The sequence below is a fragment of the Halichoerus grypus genome, chromosome X (genome assembly GCF_964656455.1).
Source record: "Halichoerus grypus chromosome X, mHalGry1.hap1.1, whole genome shotgun sequence".
NCBI lineage: Eukaryota > Metazoa > Chordata > Mammalia > Carnivora > Phocidae > Halichoerus > Halichoerus grypus.
In genome coordinates, this window is record NC_135727.1 from 92323498 (window position 1) to 92351452 (window position 27955).

Here is a 27955-nt window from a genome sequence, read left to right on the forward strand (position 1 = left end):
AGCCCTAGAGCGTGAACATCCCACCCACCTCTGCACAAATGTTGAATCTCCCCCTAGTCTGAGCAAAGTGCAGAACACTTTTGTTTTCTTTTTGCCTTGGTAAAATTTGCAAGTAGCCTGCAGGTACGCTGTCTTCTGGTTCTGCTGCCTCATTTCGGTGCTACTGTGACCGGGCCTGAGAGCAGGAGACGTTAAGCTGCGTGGAGCTGAGCGCTGGTGTCCTGAGGCTGCCACCGGGGTTGCTGGGGCAGCAGCTACTCTGCAGAAGCTCCTGGCGGAGACTTTGTTTAGAAAACTGCCAAGCAGGGGCGCCTGGGTGGCTCAGTCGGTTAAGCATCTGCCTTCGGCTCAGGTCATGTTCCCAGGGTCCTAGGATCGAGCCCCGCGTTGGGCTCCCTGCTCAGTGGGAGGCCTGCTTCTCCCTCTCCCTCCCTACCTGCAGCTCCCCCTGCTTCTGCGTGTGTTCTCTCTCTCTCTCTGTCAAATAGATAAATAAAATCTTTAAAAAAAAAAAAGAAAACTGCCAAGCGGGGAAGAGCAGGCAATTGAATAGACATCCTGGGAAAGGAGGAAGTCACGAGCCGGGACCGGGGTGGAGGCGGGCAGTGAGGGGCAGTGTGCGCAGAGTGACAAGGTCAGTGGTTTCCAGCTCCTCGTGGAATGGCCGGTGCTGGGCTCTTCATTCCCTTCCCGCTCCCTGCCCCTTCCCCAGCCCTGGTTTGTCTCCGTCCTGCAAACCACAGCCAGAGGTCCCCGTCCTCCAGACTCTGCCCATATGAGCTTATCCACGTCGCAGGGACCGGGCTGGAGCTCCCAGGCTCGTTGCACGTCATTCTCCCCAGGTGCAAGGGTGATGGTCATCAGGCTGGTGGGACGGTCTCATGGCTGAACGCACTGATCTCGACCCCCCTCATTCTGTCTTCCTAGATCCCCGCCCTTTGTCTGGGGCAGAACAGGATGGCCGCGGCCCAGGTGAGCTCCTGATTTCCCCCCTCCCTTGTTTCCAGGGAACTTGAGGCAGCTTTGGGGCACCTGTACCGTAACCTTGACAAATCTGTCGCTCCCTTCTGCCGTGGCTGTTTTCCATTCAAGCTGTAATCCGCTCCGGTTTCTCCGATCCTTCCGCTCGCCACAAAAACCCAAAATAGAAAACAAGAAAAGAGAGAAGGAAAGTGACTGTTCTCATCTACTTCTTCCTCTGGGAAACGCACCTCCTCTTTGTTCTTCTGCTTCTCAGGGAAGCTCGTTGAAGCCCATAGACTCACTTTTTCTGTCTTCACTTCCGCCTCACTGTTTGCTTTTTCATTATATTCAAATAATGAAAGTAAATCCATGCTTGATGTTCTGTGCACTGAAGAAGAGTCACAACATCCCTGTTTCTTCGGCCCCCGGTGCCACGTTTCTCCTCCGAGTGCCCCCTGGTAACAGTGTGGGGATGGTGTGGGGCGGCTGCGTTTCTGTGAGCTTCACGAGCTGACCACAGGTCCGTAGGCCGTGGTGGGTGAGTGTGTGCACAGATGCCGTGCCAGCCCCGCTCCCGTCTTGTTTTTCCCGCCTGGTTCTACTCTGTGTGCTGTTGCCTCTCAGTGTAGAAAGAAGACTTCCGTTTCCATGCGGTGCTCTGGATGTATCATTCAACTGTTGCTCTCTTTGTGCATAGTCAGCATTTGGATTTTCTTTTTCTGTTCTGTACGGTGCCTCTCGGACGACTCCATGTGTGTGTTCAATAGTGCGGGTATTTAAGGAGGATCCACCCAGAAGTTGGATTTTGGGGTCAAAGGTATTCATACTTGAATTGGCTGTCCCAAATCCTAGACTAATTATGACTCTCCCAAAATGTTAAAGACCAGATAATTTCTGTGTTCAGCTTTTCCAGGCTGTTGAAAGTTGAAAAGGAAACCAGTTGGTTTTATGGAGCCACTTATCTTTAAATTTGATAAAGATATTACAGAAAGTAAGTTATACACCTGATTCACTTGAGACTATGGATGTCAAGATTCTAAACACAGAGTCTGAACAGAGTGTTGATACGTTGAGTCGAGCACTGTGAAAAATGATCTGTACATACGGTAAAAAATTCAAAACAAAAGCTTGTTTAACAAAAGGTGAAAAGTAATTCTCCCCGTCACCCCATGTCCCGTGTCCTTCCTTGTTTCATACGTTCTTGGCGAGATCACGTATGCACGAGTCTTCGCACCTAAGAACACCATTTACTTTGGAACTCTTCCTTCTTCACATATTCCAGCACATTCTGGACTTCCCCACGACCATTCCGTTTCACTGTGTGTTCGAACAAGCCCAGGTTTTTCCACCTGGGCACGCTTGACATTTGGGGCCAGGCAGTGCTGTGTTGTGGAGGGCGGCTCTGTGCCCTGGACGCTATCTAACCGTCCCTGCCCCGGGCTCCCCTGAGGCCAGTGTCCCCACCTCGCCCCCCTCGTGGTGACAGTGAAGAGTTTCTCAGACACTGCCACCCGTTCCCCGAAGGGCTAAATCACCCCCGGGTGGTACCCCATTTACAGAAATGGCTCTGTGATATTCCACTGGCTGGAAATACCGTCCTGTATATTTGCCTTCTGCCAGGGCTGAGCATTGAGGACAGTCTTGTCTTGTGATATCATAAGTGATGCAGCGACACTCAGCCGTGTACGGTTCAGGTTGTTCCTTGTGAGCTTGTCTCATCTGCAGGATAGCTGTCTGGAGGTGAGGATTCTAGGTCGGGGGCTCTGCGCATCGTGAATTTTGACAGCTGAGGGCCTCTGAGCCAGGTGTTCCCCTGCGCTCACCAGTGTGGTCTTGGTCCCCAGCACCTGAGCTGTCACTTGGGAGGGGTGACAGGAGGGTGGCTGCTCTGAGAGCCCCACCTTCCCGTCACTGTCCTGCTGCCCAAGGCGTGTCCCGGCTCGTCTCCGTCTGCAGCGCTGAGTAACCGGCTGCCCCGTGAGGCCTGTTGGGGCCCTGTGGGTGCCACCTGTCTCCCGGACTGAAGACCGGCCAGTGGGGGTGGGGGTCAGGAGGAGATGCAGGTGTCATCGGGGGGGTCCTGCTCTCTCTGTGAGGAATGTGGGCACTCAGAAAAGTGAGCGTTTGTTTGGTGCCGACAACCAAACACAGACGTGTCCTTCCTTACCTCAGTCTGCTGACCAGGTCAGACTCCCACCCTCCCGCTTCCTGTTCCCTCTCATGGTGGATTAGGCACGATTAGCAGTCGGGTGACTGTGCAGCCGCCTTCTGGAGGGAAACAGCCCGGTCCTTGCCTACTGTGTCTTCCCTGCCTGCCTTTCTCCGGCGTGTCTCCTCTGCCCTCACACAGAACACTTTATCTCTGACACTTCTGGTCACCAGATGTGGAGAAGGTTTCCGCACACCACACAACTCGCTGCCGCACCCGATGGGTGTCCTACACGTGACTCAGCTTTGACACTGGCTCCCTGGAGATAGCATCGGATCCCACAGCTTAAGGGTTCAGTCCCACCACACGGCCACCCCCGTGCCCCCCTCAGATGCCAGCCCCGAGTTGCAGGCTTTTGACCAGCGGGCTAGAGGTCAGAGGTCCAGTGACGCCCTCCTTGGATTCGATTATTTGCTAGAGCGTCTCATAGGACTCGGGGACACGCTGACTTAACATTTACCAGTTTGTTAAAGGATATGATGAAGGATACACACGAACAGCCGGATAAACAGATACGTAGGGCAAGGCCTGGGAGGGCCCTGAGCACAAGAGCTTCTGTCCGTGTGGACTTGGCAAGCATCATCCGCCCGGAATATGGATGTGTTCACGCGCCGGGAAGCTCCCCGAAACCCATGCTCTGGGGATTTTATGGCGGCTTCATAACGCAACTCCGATCAGTGGTTAACTCCATTTCCAGCCCCTCTTCCATCGCTGGAGAAGGGTGGGTGGGGCTGAAAATGCAGAGCTTGCAGTCACAGCTTGGCCTTTCTGGTCTCCAGCCCCATCCGCTCACCTCGAGTCACCTCATTAGAACACGAGATGCTCCTTGTATTCTTCTCACGTGCGGATTTGTCAGGGTTTTAGGAGCTCTGCAACAGGGACCTGGAGCCAAGAGCAGTACTTATCTCCTATTACCTCACAGTCCTGACCGAGGAGCTGTGTTCAGAACTGTTGTCATAGCTCTATGTCCCCTGCGAAGCCTTCTCTGCCCGCCCCGAGCAGAACTGACTCCTTTGTAGGCTCCGTTCCCTATTCTGCCTCTGCCATTGCCCTGGGAGGACAGGCAGCCCGCCCTCCTGCCCTCCCTCCCTTTCCTGTGTGCCTTGGTAAGTGCGGCGGTTCTCCCTCTACGAGGGGAAGCGCCCTCAGTTCAGAGAGGGTGTGTTTGTTTTTATTATTCCTTATATCCTCTGGACTTAGCAGCTTGATCTGTGTTCAGTCAGGGAGCTGAAAGATTGCATTTCCAGAGGAAGCTCTCTTTACCGCCTCTTCTGTTTCTTTATAACGTTGAAAATAATTTAGGGGGCATAAACATTGCATCCACTATACGGTCCGAAATTGTGCGGCGAACAGCAGGGAACAGTTGTGTCGAGAAAGGCGGGGCAGTGTCATGTTGAAAGACGTGGGTGTGGCGAGCAGAACGCATGCATTTTCATCCCTCTGTCCTCGCTGTGTGACTCTGGGCAAGTGACTTCCCACTGTGCAAAGCCAGTCTGTCCTCCTGTGTCCGGGGTGTCCCGGGGTGGGCGCCAGATTGAATCTCTGCTGCGTGTGGAAGTCTGAGGAGGGGACACAGGGTCCCGATCCCCGAGCCCAGCACTCCGGGCTCATGAGGAATGTGCCGTTGCAGGAATCCTTGACCTTCAGGGATGTGTTTGTGGACTTCACCCTGGAGGAGTGGCAGCAACTGGACTCCGCTCAGAAGAACCTCTACAGGGATGTCACGCTGGAGAACTACAGCCACCTGGTGTCCGTGGGTGAGGGACGGCTGCGCAGCGTGACTGGGACACGCGTGCTCGTGTCACCTCAGCTGCTGCCCGCTCCGGGGCCTCCGGAGCCCGGAATGAGCTGGGGCCTCAGGCTCACCGCTGGGAAGTCAGAGCCCCGTGTGCACCCCGCCCCGGATGTCTGTGCTCTCGCCCTCTCGGTGACTGGTCTGCACTGAGGGGCACAGAGCCGTCCTCGGGGGGCCGCACCGAGGCCAGACCGTGTCGGTTGGCAAGGAGAGGCCCCGGTTCTGGAACACGTCTGGCATTACTAACGAAGTCTGTGTCGTTTCCCCTCCCAGGATACCTCGTTGCCAGCCCAGATGAGGTCTTGAGATCGGGACGAGGAGAAGAGGCCAGGAGGGCAGAGGGAGGGCCGTCGGCATGGAACTATCCAGGTGAGCCCGCACGCGGCCCGTCGGGCCAGGGCAGGGGACCAGGAGGTCAGCGAGAGCTGGGCGTCATGGGCAGGCCTGGGGGCTCTTCTCAGAGTCCCTAGACTCGGGGACCTGACTTGGCTTCGATGAAACCAGCCGCCGTGGTAGGCACATGACGCCCACCCCCCCACCACCACCACCCTTCCGCAGCCCCTTTGTTCTGCTTGGGGTTCAGGTCCCAAGTCCACATCCCAGTATCCTGGGTGGCCTTCCCCCTTTCCTGCTCCCCCTCCTTTCTGGAAGCTTTGAGGGTGTTTCCCCTCCCGTGGGCATTTGCCTTTTCCTCAGAAGAGATGGGCTGTAGGTGTGACGCGCCCTCTTTATCTGTCGTCCTGTGGGCCCTTTACATCTGACGCTGGGAGCCCTCTTCAGCCTCAGGGAAGTCATCCCGCCTGGCTTGCTGGAGCTGGTGGGGACCAGAAGCTTTGCTGGTGGCCTCCAGCTCGGCCGGGTCGGGCAGCCCCCGTGCTCTCTCCGCGCTCCTGTCGTGCTCAACCGCGTCAGCCTTCACGGGACCCAGTCCTCGCTTCTCAGTCCCCCCGTCTCTTCCAGATGTGACCTGACTCCGCCTGTTGTCAGCTTCCTGCTCTTACCACTGCCTCCCTCCCACTCACCTGTTTTGTCCTCCGTGTCATCTCTGTCTTTCCCCAGAACACAGGGGACCCGGAGAGGACATCCCTCCCGGGCGGCCTGCTTCAGTGAGCGCCGCCTCCGTCCTGGGCACAGCGGCTCTTTGCCTCCTCCGTGGGTTTGGTTGGTTTGGCTCTGGGCCCCCTGTGGGGATCCACACACTCTTCAGACGCCGGTCTTCCTCTTCTTCTGGCGCGCTCCCAGCGGCCACCCCGACGGCTTCCCCACAGCCCGCCTCTGCTGGGCTGTGCACCCTCTCTCTGTCGGGGCCTCCTGGGCTGGCCTGCACCTGCCTCCCCCACGGCTGTTCGGGGGTACGGTGTCCTCTTTGTGCTCCGTCAACCCCATACTCGCTGCCGTGTCCAGATCCATCAGCATTTCTGCTCTGCTCGTGGCCTGCTTTTTCCTGCCTCCGGGGTTTTCAGGAATTGAACTGGCGGAGTCTCGTTCTCAGTTCAGTGGTGCCCTGGAAGGAGAAAGTGCAAGCTCAGAGGCGCAGCCCCCTCCCTGAGTCCAGTAACCTTACGTGAACACCTGTTCTGTTGGAAGGAACCGTATCCACGTTGGGTGTGCGTGCAGGGCAGTCCGGGATCCAGGTCATGTCAGCACATTCCCAGCTACACCTCCACATTCTGCCTCTTCTCGGGGTTTCTCTTTATAATTCTGCGGATGGGCACCTCCTGGGTCCCGGGAATCCCTTCATACCTGCATTTCTGGAGATTTCTATTTTATCTCCCCTCTATGAAAACTCAGGATTTATCTCAGTTCCACCTTGACCTTCTCCTTAGCTCTTCACAATGCTTGTTATTATTTGTAGTTTCTCTGTTGGTTACATTTGTAAGTGTAAATAATAGAGCTCAGCTTCTATGTCTGCATTCCATTTGGTAACTCTCTAAACCTAGCTAAGTGTCTGTGGCTTATTCTCTGCCTAGAACACAGAACCCCAGAGAGAATGCCTGCATCTTATTCTTACTGTCCCGGTGTGGGGCTGGTGGAACATTCCATAAACAATCTTTCCTTTTGGAGGAGGGCAGAGGAAGGAGGTTCGGTGCTCATCCACAGCCAGGGGTCACTGGCTCCGGCTTTGGAGCTCACAGCCCAGACTGGATTTCTGGCTTCTTGGCTCGCTAGCTGTCCCTCTGCACACTCGCCTCAGAGCCTCTTTGCCTGCTTGTAGAGTGGGGCTGATGCTAGAACTTACGGGGTTGTCAGAGCTTAATGAGTGGATGAATGTAAAGCACCAAAACTGGTGCCTCGACCCCCGGGAGCTTTCAGTAGTGGGTATCACTATTTTTATTGTTGTTTTTAATAAAACATGTCTTACTACAGTCTTTGTTAACCCAAGGCACTCACATAGTGACCTGTGGACCCCACAGGATTCTCACGGTTAGGCCCCACCCGATGGAAATTGTTCCAGAAAGCCCCGGGTGGTCCTGGTTCTGTGCACTGTGAGGGACACTGCAGATAGCCCGACGCCCATGGCCAGGTAGGATCCACCGTTTTAAATATCCCCTGAGAAGAGTTCAGAGGCTCGGGGGACACGGCCAGGCCTCACCGAGGAGCATGGGGTCGGGGGGAGGAGACGACAGGAGCAGGTGGACAGCTTTTTCTCTTCCGCCATTCCTCCAGACTTCAAGCTGCTTCGGGACTGCATATTCCCCTGGGCCTATAGGAAATTTCTGGCAGGTCCCAGAAATTCTCTGGTTGTTCTGATGGGGCTCCTGGGTGACTCAGTCAGTTGGGTGTCTGACTCTTGATATTGGCTCAGGTCGTGAGCTCAGTGTCCAGGGCTCCAGCCCTGCATCGGGCTCTCCGCTCAGTGGGCAGTCTGCTTGTCTCCCTCTCCCTCTGCCCCTCCCCCTGCTCACTCTCTGTCTCTCTCTCTCAAATAAATAAATAGATCTTTTAAAAAAATTCGCTGGTTGTTCTGAGAGAAATCTTCTAGAAATGGTTAGTCTCAAGAGTGGCCTCACTCTAGTAATCCGAATTGTCCAATCCCATGGAGTAGGCTGAAGTCTGAAGTTCATCAAAAGGTTGTTAAGCTTTTCACGGAAAGGTCTTTGCCTTTGTGAATTTTCCCTCTTGTTTTCCGTTTTGTTCATTTCTCCTTTTACCTTTATTTCCTTTTTCCTACTTACTTTGGGTTTACTTTGCTGTTCTTTAGCCTTTCTCCCCAACATTTTATTATAAAAATTTTCACACCGAACAAGTGAAAGAATCATAGTTTGAACACCCACAGAATTCCCCCTGGAGTCTACAATGAACATTTTGCTGTATTTGCTTTTTCTTCTTTGTACTAATTCCTCTGTCCTTCCATCAGTCCTCTTTCTTTTTGTGATGAGTTTCATAGTAAGTTTCAGAGATTGGTACCCTTCACCCCTAAATACTGCCAAAGGCATTCATTAACTAGAGGTCACAACTTCTTAATATTGTTTATTCTTAATGTTTAATAGGTATTTTAATAAAAGGAAATTAATAAATAGCACCATATGGCATTTGGTTGTATATAAAATTTTAATGTAATTCACATTTTCATGTATTTTCAATATACATTTATGCAGATGTGACTGTTCTTTTTTTAAGTGAGGTTTATTGAGGTATAATATATATACCCTGAACTTCACCTTTGTTAGGTGTATGATTCTATAGATTTAACAAAGATTTAGTGATGTAACCACCAACACCATCAACATATTGGACTTCTTCATTCCCCTAAAGCATCCCTTTGTGCCCCTTTGTAATTAAAATTCTTTCTCACTTACATATCTGGGATTTGGATTTGGATTCTTCTCATTTCTATTCTTCTAGTTTTATTCTTTCTAGAATATAAATGCATTTCATAGTAAATAACTTTATGTGTCTTGCTTCTTTCACTTACCTTAACACTTTTTAGGTTCATCCATGTTTGATATATGTCAGCAATTTGTTCCTTTTTGAAGGTAAATAATGTTATATTTGTTTATTCACTAAGCAGTTTACACACATTTGAATTTTTTGAATTTTTGGTTATTATGAAAGAAGCTGGTATGAACATTCATGTCCAGGTGTTTGTATGCACACTTATTTATCTTCTTAGGTAAATATCTGGATTGGGATTGCTTGGTCATATGGTGAATGTATGTTTAACTTCATAAGACAGCATCACACTGTTTCCCAGCACGGCTGTACCATTTTTGTTGACCATCAACAACATGAGAGTTCTAGGTGTTTTGCATCCTTGCTAGCACTTGGTATTATGAGTATTGTTAGTCTTTCTTTCTAGTACTTGTGTTGGAGCATCTCATTTTGATTTTAATTTGCACTTCTCCAATAACTAATGTTTAGCGTCTTTTCCTGTGCTCATTAGACTCTACATCTTGGGTGAACTGTTTGTGGTAACTTTTTGCCATTTTTGTTGCTATCAAATGGTTAAGAGTTCTTTATATATTCTGGATGCAAGTCCTTTAGCAGCTATGTGTTTTCCATGTATTTACTCCCAGGCTGTGGCTTGTGTTTATCTTAATAGGATCTTTCAAAAAAAAAGACATTCTTTATTTTGATAATGCCCAGTTTATCAAGCTTTTCTTTTATGATCCATGCCTTTTGTGCCCTATTAAACAATTCTCTTTCTAATCCTAATCCATGGTAACAAAGAGTTTCTCATATGATTTCATTCAGAAGATTTACAATTTTTGGCTCTTATATTTAGGCCAATGGACATAATGAGAGAAGTATTTTTTACCTGGTGTGAGGTAAGGATCAATGTTCTTTCTTTTGCCTATGCATATTCAATTATTCCAGCAGCTTTTCTGAAAATACTATATTTCCTCTATCAGTTTACCTTGGCTCCCTTGTTGAAAACAGTTGAACACATATGTGTTGATCTATGTGCCTGTACTGCACTTCTTAATTACTGTAGCCTTACATTTAGTGTTCAGATCAGGTGCTATGAATCTTCCAGCTTTGTTCTTCCTTTTCATAATGTCTTGGCTATTCTAGGTCCTTGATAGTTTCGTATAAGTTTTAGAATCAGCTTGTCAGTTTCTACATAATAGCCTGTGGGGATTTTGTTTGGGATTGCATTCATTCTGTGGATCATTGAAATACCAATATTGAGTCTTCCAATTCATGAACGTGATGTATCTCTCTATTTATTTAGGTCTTTTAAAATCTATCTCAGTAAGGTTGTAGTTTTGAATGCACAGGTCTTGCATAGGAAGTGCAATTGCAATTTATTCTATTTTCAGTATATTTACTTTTTGTCAATATCTCCGTATTTTTTTAGTTTAATAGTTGCTCTAGGGATTAAGATACACAGTTAATCTTTTACATTGTACTTGGGCATATATTTTATTTTGCTTTTTTGTTTTCATAACTTTTAATTTTGATATAGTTTCAGATTTACAGAAAATTTCAAAATCAATACCAGAAACTCCTATAGACTCTGCCCAGATTCACCAGTTGGTTGCATCTTGCCCTGTTTGCTTTGTCGCGTTATGTATCTACGTCTGTCTATTATCTATAGGCATGTATTTATATTTAAATGCACTTTTCTGAACCATTTAAGACTGGAGGTGCAATGCCCCTTCACCCATAACACATCACTGTATATTTTCTAAAAACCAGGATTCCCTTTTATAACCCACTGCGGTTATCACAATTGGGAACTTCCACATCAATACACACTGTCCGCGTATTCAAATGTCACCAGCTGCTCAAGTGATGTCCCAGTGGGCGGCCTTGGTAACCAAGCCGGTTGCCAAGGCAACAGATTCCTGCAGCCTTGTCAGCGGGCAGCAGCTCAGAGGAGCTTGGCTGTGCCTCCTGGGGAGCAGCCTGGGGGAGGGCAGCCCCCACTAGGCTTGGAGATGGTCCTTGCCCCAGGGTCAGCGTTCATGGAGCCTTGGGGACCACACAGAGTGAAGTTCCTCCTGGCTACTTAGACGTACGTTTTAACATTTCAAACAATATGTAGAAGCTTTAATATAGGTCCCTTTACCTTATCTCCTTTATGTTATAGTTTTCAAATGCATTATATGTACATACATTTTAACCCCCCCCCCCGACAATGTTACCATTTTTGCTTTCAACTACCATACATATCTTAAATAATTCAAAAGGAGAAAAATGATCTGTTATACTTACCCAGATATTTTACCATTTCTGCTGCTCTTTATTTATTCCTGAAGTTCTGTGCTTCCCTCTGATACTATTTCCCTTCACTCTGAAGATCCTGTGTCATTTCTCTTAGAACAAATCTACCAGTGACAATATCTCTTCGTTTTCCTGTGTGAATTTTTAAATTTCATCTTCATTCTTGAAGGATATTTTTGCTGGATACAGAATTCTGTTGACATTTCTTCACCTTTAGTATTTTTAAGATGTTCCATTATCAGTGCGCCTGGGTGGCCCAGTCAGTTAAGCATCCGACTCTTGATTTTGGCTCATGTCATGATCTTGGGGTTGTGAGATCAAGCCCTGCATGGGGCTCCATGCCCAGCTTAAGATTCTCCCTCTCCCTCTGCTGCTTCCTGCCCTCCCTCTCTTAAAAAAAAATTCTGAAAAAAAAAGATGTTCCATTATCTTCTGGCCTCCATTATTTCTGATGACAACTTCACAGACATTTGGATCATTGTTTCCTCATATGCAGTGTGCTTTTGTTCAAGGTTTTTTTTTTTTTTCCTCAACTTTGCTTTCCAGCAATTTGATTGTAATGTTTCTGGGGGTTTCTTTGAGTTTATATTTTTTCTGGTGTGCTGAGCTTCTTTTTTTTAAGATTTTATTTATTTGTTTGAGAGAGAGAGCAGGGGGAGGAGCAGAGGGAGAGGGACAAGCAGACTTTGCGCTCAGCGCAGAGCCCAATGCGGGATTGGATCCCATAACCTTGATATCATGACCTGAGCTGAAACCAAGAGTCAAGACACCCAACCAACTGAGCCACCTGAGCCACCTAGGCTGTGCTGAGCTTCTTGAATCTATAAATTTATATCTTTCTCCAAATTTGGTACCTTAAAAAAATTTTTTTTTAATTTTTTAAGTATTTTTTAAAAGATTCTATTTGAGAGAGAGTAGAAAGAGCATGAGCAGGGTGGGGGCAGAAAGAGGGAGAAGCAGACTCCCTGCTCAGCAGGGAGCCTGACACAGGGCTCAATTCCAGGACCCTGAGATCATGACCTGAGCTGAAGGCAGATGCTTTACTGACTGAGCCACCCAGGCGCCCCCAAATTGGAAAATTTTTGGCCATTACTTCTTTCGATCTTTTTTTTTTCTGCACCAGTCTCTTCCTTTGAGGACTCTAGTGACATGAATGTTGGATCTTTTGATATTGTCCTACAGGTATCTGATACCATTTTTTCCTTTCTTGTTTTTCCCAGTCTTTTTTCTCTCTGTTCTGCAGTTTGACAGGTTGGATCATCTTTGTCACTTTAACTCCAAGTTCATTGACTCTTGCCTCTGTCATTGCCATTCTGCTAAGTCCATCCCATGAGTTGGTTTTCTAATTTCAGATAATTGTGTTTTTTAGTTCTAAATTTTAATTTCTTTTTTACAGTTCTATAATCTTGAGAATTTCTATTTATCCATTTATTTCAAGTGTATTTACCTTTATCTCATAGAGCTTAGTTATAATAGTTGCTTAAATGTCTTTGATAATTCTAGTACCTGCGTGATCTCAGGATTGGCATCGGTTGATTGTCTTTTCCCTTAAGAATTGGTCAGATTCAGGGGTGCCTGGGTGGCTCAGTCATTAAGCGTCTACCTTCGGCTCAGGTCATGATCCCAGGGTCCTGGGATTGAGCCCCGCATCAGGTTCCCTGCTAGGCAGGAAGCCTGCTTCTCCCACTCCCACTCCCCTTGCTTGTGTTCCCTCTCTCACTGTGTCTCTCTCTGTCAAATAAATAAATAAAATCTTTAATTTTATTTTATTATGTTAGTCACCACACATTACATCATTGGTTTTTGATGTAGTGTTCCATGATTCATTGTTTGTGTATAACACCCAGTGCTCCATGCAATACGTGCCCTCCTTAATACCCATCACCAGACTAACACATCCCCCCCTCCAAAACCCTCAGTTTGTTTCTCAGAGTCTATAGTCTCTCATGGTTTATCTCCCCCCCGATTTCCCCCTGCCTTCATTTTTCCCTTCCTACTCTCTTCTTTATTTTTTTTATTAACATAAAATGTATTATTTGTTTCAGGGGTACAGGTCTGTGATTCATCAGTCTTACACAATTCACAGCGCTCACCATAGCACATACCCTCCCCAATGTCCATCACCCAGCCACCGCATCCTTCCCACCCCCCTCCACTCCAGCAACCCTCAGTTTGTTTCCAGAGATTAAGAGTTTCTTACGGTTTGTCTCCCTCTCTGGTTTCATCTTGTTTCATTTTTTCCTCTCTTCCCCTATGCTCCTGTCTTGTTTCTCAAATTCCTCATATCAGTGAGATCATATGATACTTGTCTTTCTCTGATTGACTTATTTCGCTTAGCATAATACCCTCTAGTTCCATCCACGTCGTTGCAAATGGCAAGATTTCAGGGTTTTTTGATGGCTGCATAATATTCCATTGTATATATATATATATATACCACATCTTCTTTATCCATTCATCTGTTGATGGACATCTAGGCTCTTTCCATAGTTTGGCATTGTGGACATTGCTGCTATAAACACGGGGGTGCACGTACCCCTTTGGATCACTACATTTGTATCTTTGGGGTAAATACCCAGTAGTGCAATTGCTGGGTCATAGGGTAGCTCTATTTTCAACTATAAATAAAATCTTAAAAAAAAAAAAAGAATTGGTCAGGTTTTGCTGGTTGGTTGTTATATTGAATAATTTTGAAGATTTTATTTATTTATTTGAGAGAGAGAGAATGAGAGACAGAGAGCATGAGAGGGAGGAGGGTCAGAGGGAGAAGCAGACTCCCCGCTGAGCAGGGAGCCCGATGCAGGACTCGATCCTGGGACTCCAGGATCATGACCTGAGCCGAAGGCAGTCGCTTAACCAATTGAGCCACCCAGGCGCCCTATATTGAATAATTTTGGATTCTATCCTGAATAATGGAGATTGTTTTGTTGTTTTTAATCTTCGTTTATCACATAATACACCTGGTTAGATTCAGACCACCAGTTTTGTCTCACCTTCTGTGGGTGTTAATTCCATTCAGTTCAGTTTTCAAAGCCTTTGCCATTTTTCTTAGCATCTTTCCTGTGTATGCACCATTCAGGGGTTAGTTTGAGACTTGAGTGGTGATTTAAGTCTTTGTGCAATTATCAAAGACTTTGCGTTCCTACTTCAGGTCTCTCTCAAGCATTTGTTATTCCGGTGTTACTCAGACTTGACCTGTGGTTTAAATCTTAGTTTAGTTCAGTTCTTAAAGCTTTGGTGTGAGGCTTTCCTTACCCCTGCATGCATAGTCCTTGGATGAGCTCAGAACTTGTGGAGGTTCATAGGCCATGGGGACAGAGTCTTGCAAAAATATGAGGGGGGACAAAAAGGAAACCCACTGTATGAGCTGCTTCTCTACCTTTTGACTCCCCCTCAGAGTGCCTGCTTTTGTTTATTTTTCAGAATCCTCAAGTAATTGCTTTACATATTTTGTCCAGAGTTTTTCGTTGCAAGAGCAGAATCAGTAGGAGAGAGAGGCTATGGTAGATCTCCTCCATTGTGGCCAGTAATGGAAACCTTGATTTTATTCATTCTTGCTTTTGTCTTTGTTATTTCTGTCCTTCTGCTAGTTTGAATTGAATATTTTCTCCTTTCCTTGTTTCATAAGGTAGAAGCTTAGGTCATTGCTTTAACAGCTTCCTTTTCTAATGTAAGCACTGGGAAAGCTTTGACTGTCTCTGAGTACTGATTTAGCTATTTTCACCCCTTTATTGTGGTATAATTAACTTATAAGAAATTGCATGTCTTTATAGTGCACAATCTGGTCAGTTTTGACATGCACACCCATGAATCCATCACCACAATCAAGATAATGAAGTCATAGAATGAACTGGGAAGGATTTCCTCCCTTTTCAGTTCTTTGGAAGAATTTGTATAGAAGTTGGTATTATTTCTTCCTTAAATGTTTGATAGAATTCCCCCGTGAAGTCATCTGGGCCTAGAGTTTTCTTTGTAGAAAGATTTAAGCTACAGTTTCAATTTCTTCAGTAATATCTATTGAACCAATATCTGGTTTATTCATATTATTTCATCTTTTTTTTTTCTTTTGCATATAGTCTTTTTTTTTAAATTTTATTATGTTATGTTAGTCACTATACAATACATCATTAGTTTTTGATGTGGTGATCCACGATCCATTGTTTTCGTATAACACCCAGTGCTCCATGCAGCATATTATTTCTTCTTCAATGAGCTTTGGTAATTTGTGTCTTTCAAGGAGTTTGTCTGTTTCACCTAAGTTGTCAAATTTCTTGGCATAAAGGTGTTCATAATATTCTTTTATTATCCTTTTAATTTCTGAGGGTCTGTGGTAGCCTCATTTCTAGTTTTAAAAGTCCAATCACATGTCGTCGTGAAAACTATGAACTTTATTGAAAGGGAAATCTCTCCCCCAACAAATGCCTGCTTCACTGCTTCAGGCTGGGCAGTTTTAGTGGCTAAAGAAGCATGCTCAGCTTTTTCTTTCTTTACTCTCCTCGCTAGCTCTTCTCCCTTTTCCTCATCCCCCACTCGACAACTAGGCCGTCTCTGGCTCCGTGGCTCCCTGGCTGAAGCAAGTGAGGAAGGAAGGAGATACAAAGGACAAAAATAGTTCGACCTGATTGATAAAGATGTAATTAGATATTGGTGCCCTCTGCACATGGCAGATTCCAAAGACCAGTTCTTCTTCCTGCCCTTGGCACTTTAAGGTTTCCTTAGAGATGCCTCGGCTAGGGCCCTGATTGCAATTTTCTCCTTATAGGCAGTGTCTCTACTCCAACAAGGCATTTAGCATATCTCCTCCCTGTTTAGCAAACCTCCAGCCCCATGGCACACCTCCAGTCTCTCTTTGCTGAGGTCACCGTGATGCTAGCAGGAAGCCCTCTGTCCAAAGTAACCTGCCTGTTCACATCTAGAAGGGCCACATCTGCCTTGTAGTGTGTGTGTGTGTGTGTGTGTGTATCCCTGGCACCTTGATCTCTTCACCCCCTATGCAACCTCTTTGCTGCCACAGACTACCTGAGCCCACGCGGCACCTGTAGTTTTTCTAGGTGCAGATTAGGTGCCAAGTCCTCTGTGTGCCCCAAACTCTAGCAGACGTATATCAAGCAAGTTGTCTCCTTGAAGTCCTTACTAGATTAGGGGTCAGATGAACATACTCCTCCCACCCCTGTTGTTGGAGAGAGAAGATACTGCAGTTTTCCCACAGCTCTCCCGGAAGCAGTCTTCTTCCTCAGCTTATTCGACCTTAACCTCTTAGACTTTTAAGGTATATGTTAGTGCTGAGGGACATGGTGGTTTTATGAGGGACATAAATGGTTTTGACCTGCTCCTTTTAAGTCCTGCAAGGGTCTCTGGACTGGAGAAGCACTTGGTAGGATTGTATTACCAGCCTTTGAAACAAAAAGTGCGCTTTTTTTTTCTTGTGATAAGAACTTTTAAGATTTACTCTCTTAGCAGCTTTCAAATATATAATACAGTATTATTATTAACTATAGTCACCTTGCTTTACTTGGGTTTTAATACCGTGTTAAACCAATTCCCTAAGAGTATGGGTTGCAGCTGGGTGGGCAGAGAGAGCTTCCTGAAATATCTGCAACTTGAGGTTTGGAATGGGAAGCATCGATCGATGTTAAAATGCAAAGCTCTGTAACATTATGCGGCCAAACTGATAGTACAGACAGGGCGTGATTTAGATCAGGGCCGCCTAGTAGAACTTTCTGCACTGATGGCAGTGTTTTTTTCTCTCTCTCTGTGAAATTGTAACATGGGCACACTCTTTCCATTTTACTCATCTGGTAAGTGTGAATTGGTGTCTTACTGTAATTTCCATTTCCCATTCTAGTAAAGGTATTTATCATTTCATATGGTATTGACTCTTTGGATTTCCTCCTCTGTGGCTTGCCTGTTCATATCCTTCGTGTTTTTGGTGGGGTGTTTGTCTTTTTTTTATTGATTTAAATGGCTTCTTCATATATTCTCGATTCCAATTTTGTGTGTAGTCAATATCTTAGTTTGGGCTATTGAGGTGTTTTTCGAGTAGAAGTTTTGATTGTAATGTAATCAGATTTATCAGTTTTTCGCTAGTTGGTGCTTTTTGTGTAAATTGAAGTAATTTTTTTCTGGTTGAGGTCATAAAGATGTTATCACATAATATTCTCCCAACACTTGAAAATTTTGCTTTTTTTTTTTTCTTTTTTACTTTCTTACAATCTGCCTGGAATTTGTTTTTATGTAACTCGTGAGGAAGGAGCTCTTAGTTCACCTTTTTTCCCCACGTGGACACCCACTCATACCATGCCATGTATGGAACTCTTTCCACGATGGTGTGTGACACCAGTTCAGTCAGAGGTCAAGTTACCCAGATGCGTGGGTCTGTGCCGAGGCTTTCTATTTTGTTCCATTGGTCTGTTTGTCCCTCTGCCACTATCATTATTCAAATGAGTTAAAAAATATAAAGCCCTTAAAACTGCCTGACACTTAGTGAACGGCACGTAAATGTCAGCCGCTGCGCCATTCTTACCGTTGCTGATGTTGGTAATAGCTCGTCGGATGACTCCCCCTTATCTCCTTTGACTCCTTGGTCATTCACATAGGAATTTTAGGATTGGTTTCTCAAGTTCTATGGAAAACCCTGTTTGGGATCCCTAATGCAATTGCACTGTGTTTGGAGATGAGCTGGGAGTAGGTTGGGGATGGGCATCTTGACACTATTGAATTTTCCTGTCAGCGAACTCTTAACTCAGCTTCTCTTTTCTGCCATTCAGTAGTGTTCTGAATTTGTCTTCAGGAAGTGCTTCCATATCTTTTGTTAGATTTATTCCTAGATATCTCTTAGTTGTTACAGCAATTGTGATTGAGATCTTTTTTTTCCTATTACATTTTCTAATTGGTAAATACTAGTGCATGAGAATGCTAGTGATGTTTATATATTCAACTTGTGAACAGAAACCTTTCTAGTTGCTTTTCTTAATAGTTTTTAGATTCTCTTGAGTCTTCTGTGTAAACAGTTGTCTTCATAAAAACAATTTTGTCTTTTCCTTTCCAATTATACATTTTCCCATTGACTGATGAATGGATAAAGAAGAGGTGGGGTGTGTGTGTGTGTGTGTGTATGTGTGTGTGTGTGTGTGTGTATGATGGAATATTAGCCATCAAATCTTGATGAAATCTTGCCATTTGCAATGACATGGATGGAGCAAGAGGGTATTATGCTAAGTGAAACAAGTCAGTCAGAGAAAGACAAATACCATATGATCTCACTTGTATGTGGAACTTAAGAAACAAAACAGATGAACATAGGGGAAGGGAAAGAGAAGAGAGGAAGGCAAACCTTAAGAGACTCTTAACTATAGAGAGCAAACTGAGGGTTGCTGGAGGGGAGGTGGGAAGGGGGATGGGCTAAATGGGTGATGGGCATTAAGGAGGGTACTGGTTGGGATGAGCACTAGGTGTTGTATGTAAGTGATGAATCACTAAATTCTACTCCTGAAACCAATATTACACTACATGTTAACTATGATTTAAATTAGAACTTAAAAAAAAACCCCAATTGCACATTTTCTTTCTTTTTCCTATATTAGTCAGGGCCTGTAGTATAGTGTTTAATAGATGTAGTGATAGTGAATTCCCTGTTTGTTTCTGATTTTAATGAAAATAATGGGGACAGTGATAGTAATATAATGATAGGCAGTATCTGAGTGTTTGCTATGTTCTGGATGCTTTGTACATACTTAATCCTCTGAACAACCCTATCAAGTAGGCTGGTTGGTATCCTCATTTTATAGATGAGAAAACTGAGGCACAGAGAGATGACAGAGCTCCTCCAACTCACCATTAAGTATATTTGCTGGGGTATGTTGAAAGCTCCCTTTCATCAAAAGCTTCTTTTATATTCCTAATTTGCTAAGACTTTCTTAAAAATCGTAAGGGGCACCTGGACGGCTCAGTTGGTTGAGCATCCAACTCTTGATTTCAGCTCAGGTCATGATCTCAGGGTCATGGGATCAAGCCCCAAATCAGGCTCTGTGCTCAGTGCAGAGTCTGCTTGTCCCTCCCCCTCTGCTCCTCTCCTGCTCGTGCACTCGCTCGCTTGCTCTCTCTGTCTCTCTCAAATAAATAAATAAAATCTTTTAAAAAATCAAGAACGGATGTTATATTTTCTCAAATGCTTATTTTCTGCATCTATTGAGAAGATGATTTTTTTCTCCTTAATCTGTTAATGTGGTGGATTATATTAATAGATATTAATATAATAGATAATTGAACTGTGGGGCGCCTGGGTGGCTCAGTCGTTAAGCGTCTGCCTTCGGCTCAGGTCATGATCCCAGGGTCCTGGGATCGAGCCCCGCATCGGGCTCCCTGCTCCGCGGGAAGCCTGCTTCTCCCTCTCCCACTCCCCCTGCTTCTGTTCCCTCTCTCGCTGTGTGTCTCTCTCTCAAATAAATAAATAAATAAATAATAAATATTATACACACACACACACACACACACACACATATATATATAAAATTGAACTGTTCTTGCATTCCTGTGCTTAAATTCTACTTCGTTGTGAAGCATTTTTTTTTTTTTAAAGATTTTATTTATTTATTTGAGAGAGAGAGAATGAGAGAGAGAGCACATGAGAGGGGGGAGGGTCAGAGGGAGGAGCAGACTCCCTGCAGAGCAGGGAGCCTGATGCGGGACTCGATCCCGGGACTCCAGGATCATGACCTGAGCCGAAGGCAGTCGCTTAACCAACTGAGCCACCCAGGCGCCTGAAGCATTTTTTTTTAATTCATTGAAGTCAGTCTACTCAAGTTTAAGAGTTTTGCATTAATGTTTAGAGATGAGTTAGATTTCCTTGCCTTGCGCCGGCCTCTTACTCTCGTAGACACGGTTATACTGGCTACATAAAACAGACCGGGTACTTGCCCTTCTTTTTCTAGTTTCCGAAACTGTATTGACTAAAGTATACCTGTTCTTGTGAGGTGGTATCAATCATCTACAAAAACATCTGGATAGGATGCCCTTTTTTAGGGCAAGACTTTTGATTACAGAGTGAAGTTTATAATTTTTAAAATAATTACTGATTTATTCATGTTTTGTACATCTTCTGTCAGTTCTGGTCATTTTTCTAGACAATTATGTTTCGTTTGAGATTTCAAATTTACTGACTTAAGGCAGAATTCTCTTGATGAAAAGAAAAATAGGTTTGATTTTATCAAAGTAAATCATGGCCAAGGTTTAAAGAATAAAATAAGTGTGGTAAAACTATAAAGAAAGTCAAAGGCATATAAACATAAAATTCAGGATAGTGATTATCTAAGAAGAAAGAAAATGAAATGGGCACATCAACTTCAAAGGGAACAATAATTTGGTTTTTTTTTTGTTTTTTAAGTAGGCTCCACACCCAACATGGGGCTTGAACTCATGACCCTGAGATCAAGAGTCGCATGCTCTACCAATGGAGCCAGCCAGGCGCCCCATGATAATTTGTTTTTTTAACAAGTGGTGGATAGGCAGGTGTTTTTTGTATCACTATTCTTTATAATTTACTGTGTCTTCAAATAATTATGTAAAATTTTCTGCTACGGAAGATTGCTCACCTTACTGCCCCTGCCACTCACACACATACTCACACACAGAGACTTTTGGTTCCCCAATGTTCCCGATATGGTTATACCACAAATTTGGTTTCCGACAGTACTGTTGCTTACGACATTATGACTGTGTAAACACTGGACACAGTTGAGCCATGTAGTAATCTAGGATTCATTTAGCTTTCCTGTATAACTTTTTGTTTCCTTTGGTTAATAATTGTTTTGTTTCTTTTATTTGCTTCTTTCTCTCTGTACTTATCACCAGTTCAACTTTTAATACTCCATATCCAGCTGTCTAGAGTGACTCTGAATGCTTCCAGAACTATCAGGGGTTCCATCAATGTTCTTCCCCTGAGTTTGTCTGGAGCCATCTGACCGTCTCCCTTCTGGGTGGATTATCCTCATTCCTGCTCGTGCGACTGCCATCCTCACATCCTTCACCATCACTCAGGGGATTCCCGCTACTTTCTGCATTGTTGGAGTCCCCATTTGCTTTATGCCATGACTTCTTCCATATTTCATTGGAGCACATTCTTCCAGTACCTAACGAAGAAAGAATGTAGGTCCATGGGAGGTAAATTTTTTGAGATTTTTTTAATATCTAGACGTGTTTGTTATCCTTGTCCTAGATGGAGAGTTGAGCTTGGGGTAGAGTTCTAGGATGGACATTTCTTTCCCTTAGACTTTTGAAGGCATTGCGCCATTGTCTTCTGATTTTCAGTTCCTTTTGAGAACTCTGAATCTATTCTGATTATTGATACCTGGTATCAATTTTTTTTTTCTGTCTGTAAGCTTAACCCCCTCCTCCCCTTTATCTCATGCTCTCTGACTTTTCTCCGTGTGCCCTGATGTGGGATCATTTTCACCAGTATTGCTGCGCCCTGGGGTAGGAGATAAATCCCCACAGGGATAGTTGCTCCGTTCTCGTGCAGAGCCAAGATGCTGCAGAGCTGGACGGCTACATTTCAAGTCCAAGTGGCCAGCACGGTTTTTTAAAAAGCCCTTTTCACTTTGTGGAACGTTCCAAGTTGACCCAGTAAAAATAGGCGCCTCAGGCCAAAAAATCATCAGCCTCTAATGGTCAGGCATCTAGGCTCCCAGAAGAGAACAGGCGTTCAGTGCCCCAAGCCGGCAAAATAGTCTTATCAACATAGGGAACGTTCCGAAAGCTGAATTCCCAGCCTTGAGCCAGGCGCCTGGCTTGCTGTGTTAGCACTTGCCTGCCCACTACCTTTACTGGTGCTCTTTATTTCTTCATGTGGGTTTGAGTTCCCATATTGTGTCCTTTCTTTCTTAGAGCGGAGCTCCCAGTTAGGTCAACAAGTGAGGATGGGGCTTTTGATGGAGGCCCAAAACACGTCAGCCCCTCAGGCTCCTGGGAGGCTGCCAGTTTTCACTGCTTATGGGCCAGAGTTGGGGAGCCGGTGGCTTGGGGTAGGGGGAGAAGAGGTGAGTAGCGCCAAGTGAAACACTACAGATTTGGCTCTTCTCACTGAGGTTCACTGGTTCTTCTTGAATAAATGCTTCTTGATTCCTTGTGTGCCTTTGGTTAATTTCCAAAGTCTTGAAAGGATAGATATTGATAATTTTGCCAGTATTTTCATTGTTCTCGTGGGGGAGATTTACTGAGATCCTCACTGTCTTCCCGGAAGTCCTGCCTTAGGGCATTTCTCTTAAAACTACAGAAAAGTACAGAAAATCATCATTGTAACTAATACCCGTGTACTTACCTACCAGAAGTAGCAAATGTCAATATTTTGATACTTGCTGGTGGTGTTTTCTTTAATAAAAGAAATAGAGGTTTACAAATAAAGGTCAAGGCCTCTTCCTTTCCTGAGGCCTGTTCCTCTCATTCACTCCCCAGGCAAACAGTATCATGAATTTGGTGACTATCCTTCTAATCGATGTTTTTATATTTGCAGTACATAGATTTGTATCTGTAATCATATAGTGTTCCTTTTGTAAATTTACCAGATTACTGGGCTTGAACTGTAAGGTTTTTTCTAAAACTTTCTTTCTGTATTCAGCGTTGCCCTTTGAGCTTCACCTCTGCTGATACATTACATTTAGTTCATTCATTTTAACTCTGGTATAGCATTCCAGCATCTGAGTATTGCAGTCCATCGATCCGTACCTCCATTACTGGGAAATTTCATTGTTTATATTTATTGCCATTCTTGTACATGTATCCTGGCCCACACTTGCAGAATTTTCTCTGTGGTGTAACTACAAGTGTAATACACAGTAGGGTATGTACATTTTTAACATTACTGGATGTTGTTTACCTTTCTTCTCTCCCATCCATAGAATCAGTTTGCCTTGCATATTTAAGAATTCTGCATCTGTTTGGGGCGCCTGGCTGACCCAGTCAGTGAAGCATGTGACTCTTGATCTCAGGGTTGTAGGTTTGAGCCCCGTGTTACAAATAAAATCCTGAAAAAAAAGAGTTTTGCATCTACTTAAGTGAAATTGCTTCGTAATATTCTCATATTCTGTTCTTATTTGCTTTTGGCATCAAGATCATTCAGTTTTATATAACATAAGCATTGTTTTACCACCTGTGTTTTGGTTGTTAAGTACCAGGTACATCTCTTTCCATAATTTTATTTTCAATATTTCTCTCTCATTTTGCTCTAATTATCTTTGGAAAACATAAAGCTGATTTTGAAAAATACAATTTAATATGATTGCCCTTTAACTAATGGGGTTAATATATATTTATTGTGCCATTACTATGTTAGTATTTCTTCTTTTCTTGTATTGTCTATATATCCTGCTTTTTCTTTACCTCTTTTTTTTAAAGACTTTATTTTAGAGAGAGCGAGAGAGCGAGCAGGGGTAGGGGCAGAGGGAGAGGGAGAGAATCTCAAGCAGACTCCATGCTGAGTGCGGAGCCCGACACGGTGCTCCACATGACCCGAGCCAAAATCAAGAGTCAGATACCCAACCTACTGAGCCACCCAGGTGCCCCTCTTTACCTCTTTCTTCCTGCCCTTATTGCATTTTTACACCCCTCCCCCTGACTTTTTCCCTTTGGTTATTTTCCTCCTGAAATATTCAAGTATCAAGCATTATTGTTAGCCAGGCTTTGTGTGTGATAAATTCCCTGCCTTTTCTTGTCCAAAACCACTCTCTATTCTTTCCATTTGGATTTTCTATTAAACCTATGGTGGAACTTACATTTTTCTCTTTGTCTTACCCTATTTCCATTTTGTTAGCTCTTTATGTTACATTCTGGGTGACTTCCTAAGGTCTGTCATCTGATTCATTAAATCTGTCTTTATCTGTGACTAGTCTGATGTTCAACTTATTTAGAGTTTTAATAATATCTATATTTTCTATTTATATGTTTCTTTTTTCAAATGTTCCCTTTTTTACCCCATAATATAGCTCTTACTCTCTTTCTTTGAATATTTGAAATTTTAAAGTCTAGATTTTTCTGTTAGCTGCAGTTCTAGGAATGGGGTATCTTTAAATGTATCTGCTGATTATCTCTCAAGATGGTTCATTTCCTTGTGAGGTTTAAATTATTTTACTGTGAACTCTTCAGTGAGAATTGGTTTTCCATAGAAGTTCTGTGAGTCCTAAGCTATAAAAACATAAGAATATATCTTTTAGAGTTTGCCACTCCTAGGAACCTACGAATAACAGGACCAATTTTTATGTTAATTTTTCAGCTTGTGGGCTCTTTACTAAAACTATGATATTTTCAGATTGAGTTACATTACTAGGCCTTTGCTTTCTTATATATTATATCTTTCTTTCCAGTTTCCTTGACCAGTGGGGAGTCTTTCTAGCTCCCCATTAACAAACATGGAAGCCCCTTGTGATTCCAGCTGTAAGTGGGAATTACATACCAGTTTCCTGAACATTTTTGCCCTGTGGTCTGGATTTCACTGCAAATCCTCAAACTTCAGTTTCTGTTCACCCCATCACTTTAAATTTCCGCTTCACTTTTGACACCCAATACATTTCTTGGTTTTGAGCTTGACTATGTATTAAATTACTTTTGTTAAATATGGGCCAGCATTTCTTTGTGTTTACAGTCAGAGGAGGTGGTGCTAGTGAGGCATGGAGGGAGCCCATCCACATCAGCTCAAGTCCTACTGATAGGAGTTCACAGCAAGATGTTTATGAACTAATATTATCCCATAACATTATAGTAGAAATGTTTACAAGTTTGATGAGTTCTTTGCAATTTTTTATAGAATTCTGGCAAGTTGATGACCAGATAGACAACCACAAGGAAAGCCAAAACCAACTTCTGTGGCAAACTGCATTAGTAGACAAGGAAACACAGAAGGATCAAAGCGGCCAAGAATTCACAAGCTTCAGAAAAATCATTTATCCAAACACAGACTTTGTTTCTATAAGACAAAGACTCCCTAAATATTATTCCTGGGGAAGGTGTTCAAAACATAATTTAAACTTTCTTTGTCAAAATAGAAGCTATGTAAGAAAGAAAGATGATGAATGTCAGGCACATTGGAAATTATGCTTCCATTCTAATCTCAATAATGCTCAACCTGCAGAGAAATTTTTTGAGCCCAATCAACGTGGAAGAGCCCTCCACCAGAAGCAAGCACTTAATAAAACTCAAAGAATTCAAACTAGGGAGAAACTCTATGAGTGTTCTGAATGTGGGAAAGTGTTTATCCAGAAAGCAAACCTTGTAGTACATCAGAGAACTCACACAGGAGAGAAGCCTTATGAATGCTTTGAATGTGCAAAAGCCTTCAGCCAGAAGTCAACCCTCATTGCTCACCAGAGAACTCACACAGGGGAGAAGCCCTATGAATGCAGCGAATGTGGAAAAACCTTTATCCAGAAGTCAACTCTGATTAAACACAAGCGAACTCACACAGCAGAGAAACCATTTGTATGTGGTGAATGTGCAAAAGCCTTTAAGAGTTCATATCACCTTATTAGACATGAGAAAACACACATTAGGCAAGCATTTTATGAAGGAATCCACTTTGGTAAGTCCAGCCTTATGCATCAAAGGACTCATAACGGTGAGAAACCTGAGTGTAATAAACATGGGAAACCCTTTGATGAGAAAGCCAACCCCATTAAACACCAGAGATCTCACACAAAAGAGAAACTTTATGAGTGCAGTAAATGTGGGAAAAGCTTCAGGGGAAAGTCACACCTCTCTGTTCATCAGAGAATTCATACAGGGGAGAAGCCTTATGAATGCAGCATATGTGGGAAGACTTTCAGTGGGAAATCACACCTCTCTGTCCATCATAGAACTCATACAGGAGAGAAGCCTTATGAATGCAGAAGATGTGGAAAAGCATTTGGTGAAAAGTCAACCCTTATTGTACATCACAGAACTCACACAGGAGAGAAACCCTATAAATGCAATGAGTGTGGGAAAGCCTTCAGCGAGAAGTCACCACTGATAAAACATCAGAGAATTCATACAGGGGAAAGGCCCTATGAATGCAGTAACTGTGGGAAAGCATTCAGTAGGAAGTCAACTCTCATTAAACATCAGAGAATCCACACAGGGGAAAAACCCTACAAATGCAGTGAATGTGGGAAAGCCTTTAGTGTGAAATCCACTCTCATTGTACATCACAGAACTCATACGGGAGAAAAACCCTATGAATGCAGGGACTGTGGAAAAGCCTTCAGTGGGAAGTCGACTCTCATTAAACATCAGAGAAGTCATACAGGAGATAAAACCTATTAAGATACTTGAGAGTGAGAGAATGTCACTATTCGTTATACCTCATTATGTATCACTTCATCCTGGGGAGTAACCTTATAAATGTCAAGAATGTCAGAAAGTCTTCAGGTATTATTTAATGTTCCTTTAATATAATAAATGGTACAAAAGCATAATTCCAGAAGCATGTAATAAATGTGATCAGTTTTTTACCCAGAATTCTTACCCACGAGTGGAAAATTGTACATCAGAGAATTTGAGGAAATGTTTGTGGTAATCTGTTAAGTGAAAAAACGGATTATAAAACAATATACCATATGGTTTACATTGTAAAAAAAAATAGGAAGAATAGGCACCATTGTATCAGTGATTCTGGGTGGTAGAAAAATGGCAACTTTATGATGAGTAAAATTGTATGCACATATATATTTGTGTTATATTTATATCTATTTTAGGTGTGTGTAGGTAGAACAAAAAGCTAGGAAGGAAATATACCAAATTATTAAGCAAATTATCATTTGGGTGTTGGGAAATTGATTTTTAAATGTTTTGAGCATAGTCTCCAGAAACTACCAATAAATTGTTTAAAGTAATCCTGTGTATATTTGATTCTGTCTTCCCATCCATTTTCCCTTTCAGCTTTGTCTTTGGGTTTGAGAATGTATTTTGCATGTTGAGAATGGGTATCCCGTGATTTTAATATCTGTATGTGATTTTTTAATAAAAATAAAAATACCTCAGGGGGCACCTGGGTGGCTCAGTCATTAAGCATCTGCCTTCGGCTCAGGTCATGATCCCAGGGTCCTGGGATTGAGCCCCGCATCGGGCTCCCTGCTCCACAGGAAGCCTGCTTCTCCCTCTCCCAGTCCTCCTGCTTGTGTTCCCTCTCTCACTGTGTCTTCTTTCTGTCAAATAAATAAAATCTTTAAAAAATATAAATAAAAATAAATAAAAATACCTCCATAGTTCACCAAATCCTGTGACATAAGTTATCAGCTAACAGATTTTTACAAATGAGGTGTAGTGAATGGTCAAAGATAACCACAAGTAACGAGACGAAACTGACTTCTGACACCAAATACAAAGCTCATTTCACTGTGGTATCTGTGAATGCTACTTGCTCACATTCCTTCCTTCTCTTCTTGTCCTATTATCAGCACTTGTATCGGGCACATCCCAGGTGACCCCAATGAATTGTGCCCTATATAATCCTCTCCCCTTGAGTGTGGGCAGAACTGAGACTTGCTTCTAGACAACAGATTATGGCAAAAGTGATGTGATGTCGCTCCTGTGAGTATGTCATATAAACTCCATCTTAGCAGACTGGAAAGAAACTTTCCTTGCTGGTCTGATGAGGTAAGCAGCCATGTGGAGGAAGCGCATGGGCCAAACAACTGCAGCTGGCTTCTAGGACCTGAGCGAACCCTGAGCTAAGACAGTAGGACTGGAGTGGCAAAACCTTGGAGACAAGAGAAGTGAAGAAAAATAAGCCCAGTAGAGCTTTTTCCCACAAGGAGCTGGTCGGTAAATGGTGTGAGATAAATTCAGAGATGCAC

The 27955-nt window shown here is 43.9% G+C and overlaps 1 protein-coding gene across 12 annotated transcripts in view; it reads left to right on the top strand.

The window, feature by feature from the left end:
* Positions 1 to 26992, top strand: part of ZNF674 (zinc finger protein 674) — a 28852-nt gene extending 1860 nt beyond the window's left edge. For 7 of the 12 annotated variants that reach the window (XM_036104657.2, XM_036104658.2, XM_036104651.2 and 4 more), the window contains 4 exons: positions 928 to 972; positions 4803 to 4929; positions 5241 to 5336; positions 24931 to 26992. In XM_036104657.2, the coding sequence (XP_035960550.1) occupies positions 958 to 972; positions 4803 to 4929; positions 5241 to 5336; positions 24931 to 26423 (1731 nt within the window). In that variant the 5' untranslated portion in view covers positions 928 to 957 and the 3' untranslated portion in view covers positions 26424 to 26992. Of the gene's footprint in view, positions 1 to 116; positions 635 to 927; positions 973 to 4802; positions 4930 to 5240; positions 5337 to 21181; positions 21297 to 24930 lie in introns of those variants that run through there. The other 5 variants (XM_078065397.1, XM_078065395.1, XM_078065396.1 and 2 more) reach the window with 2 other exon arrangements.
* The last annotated feature ends 963 nt before the right edge of the window (positions 26993 to 27955 follow it).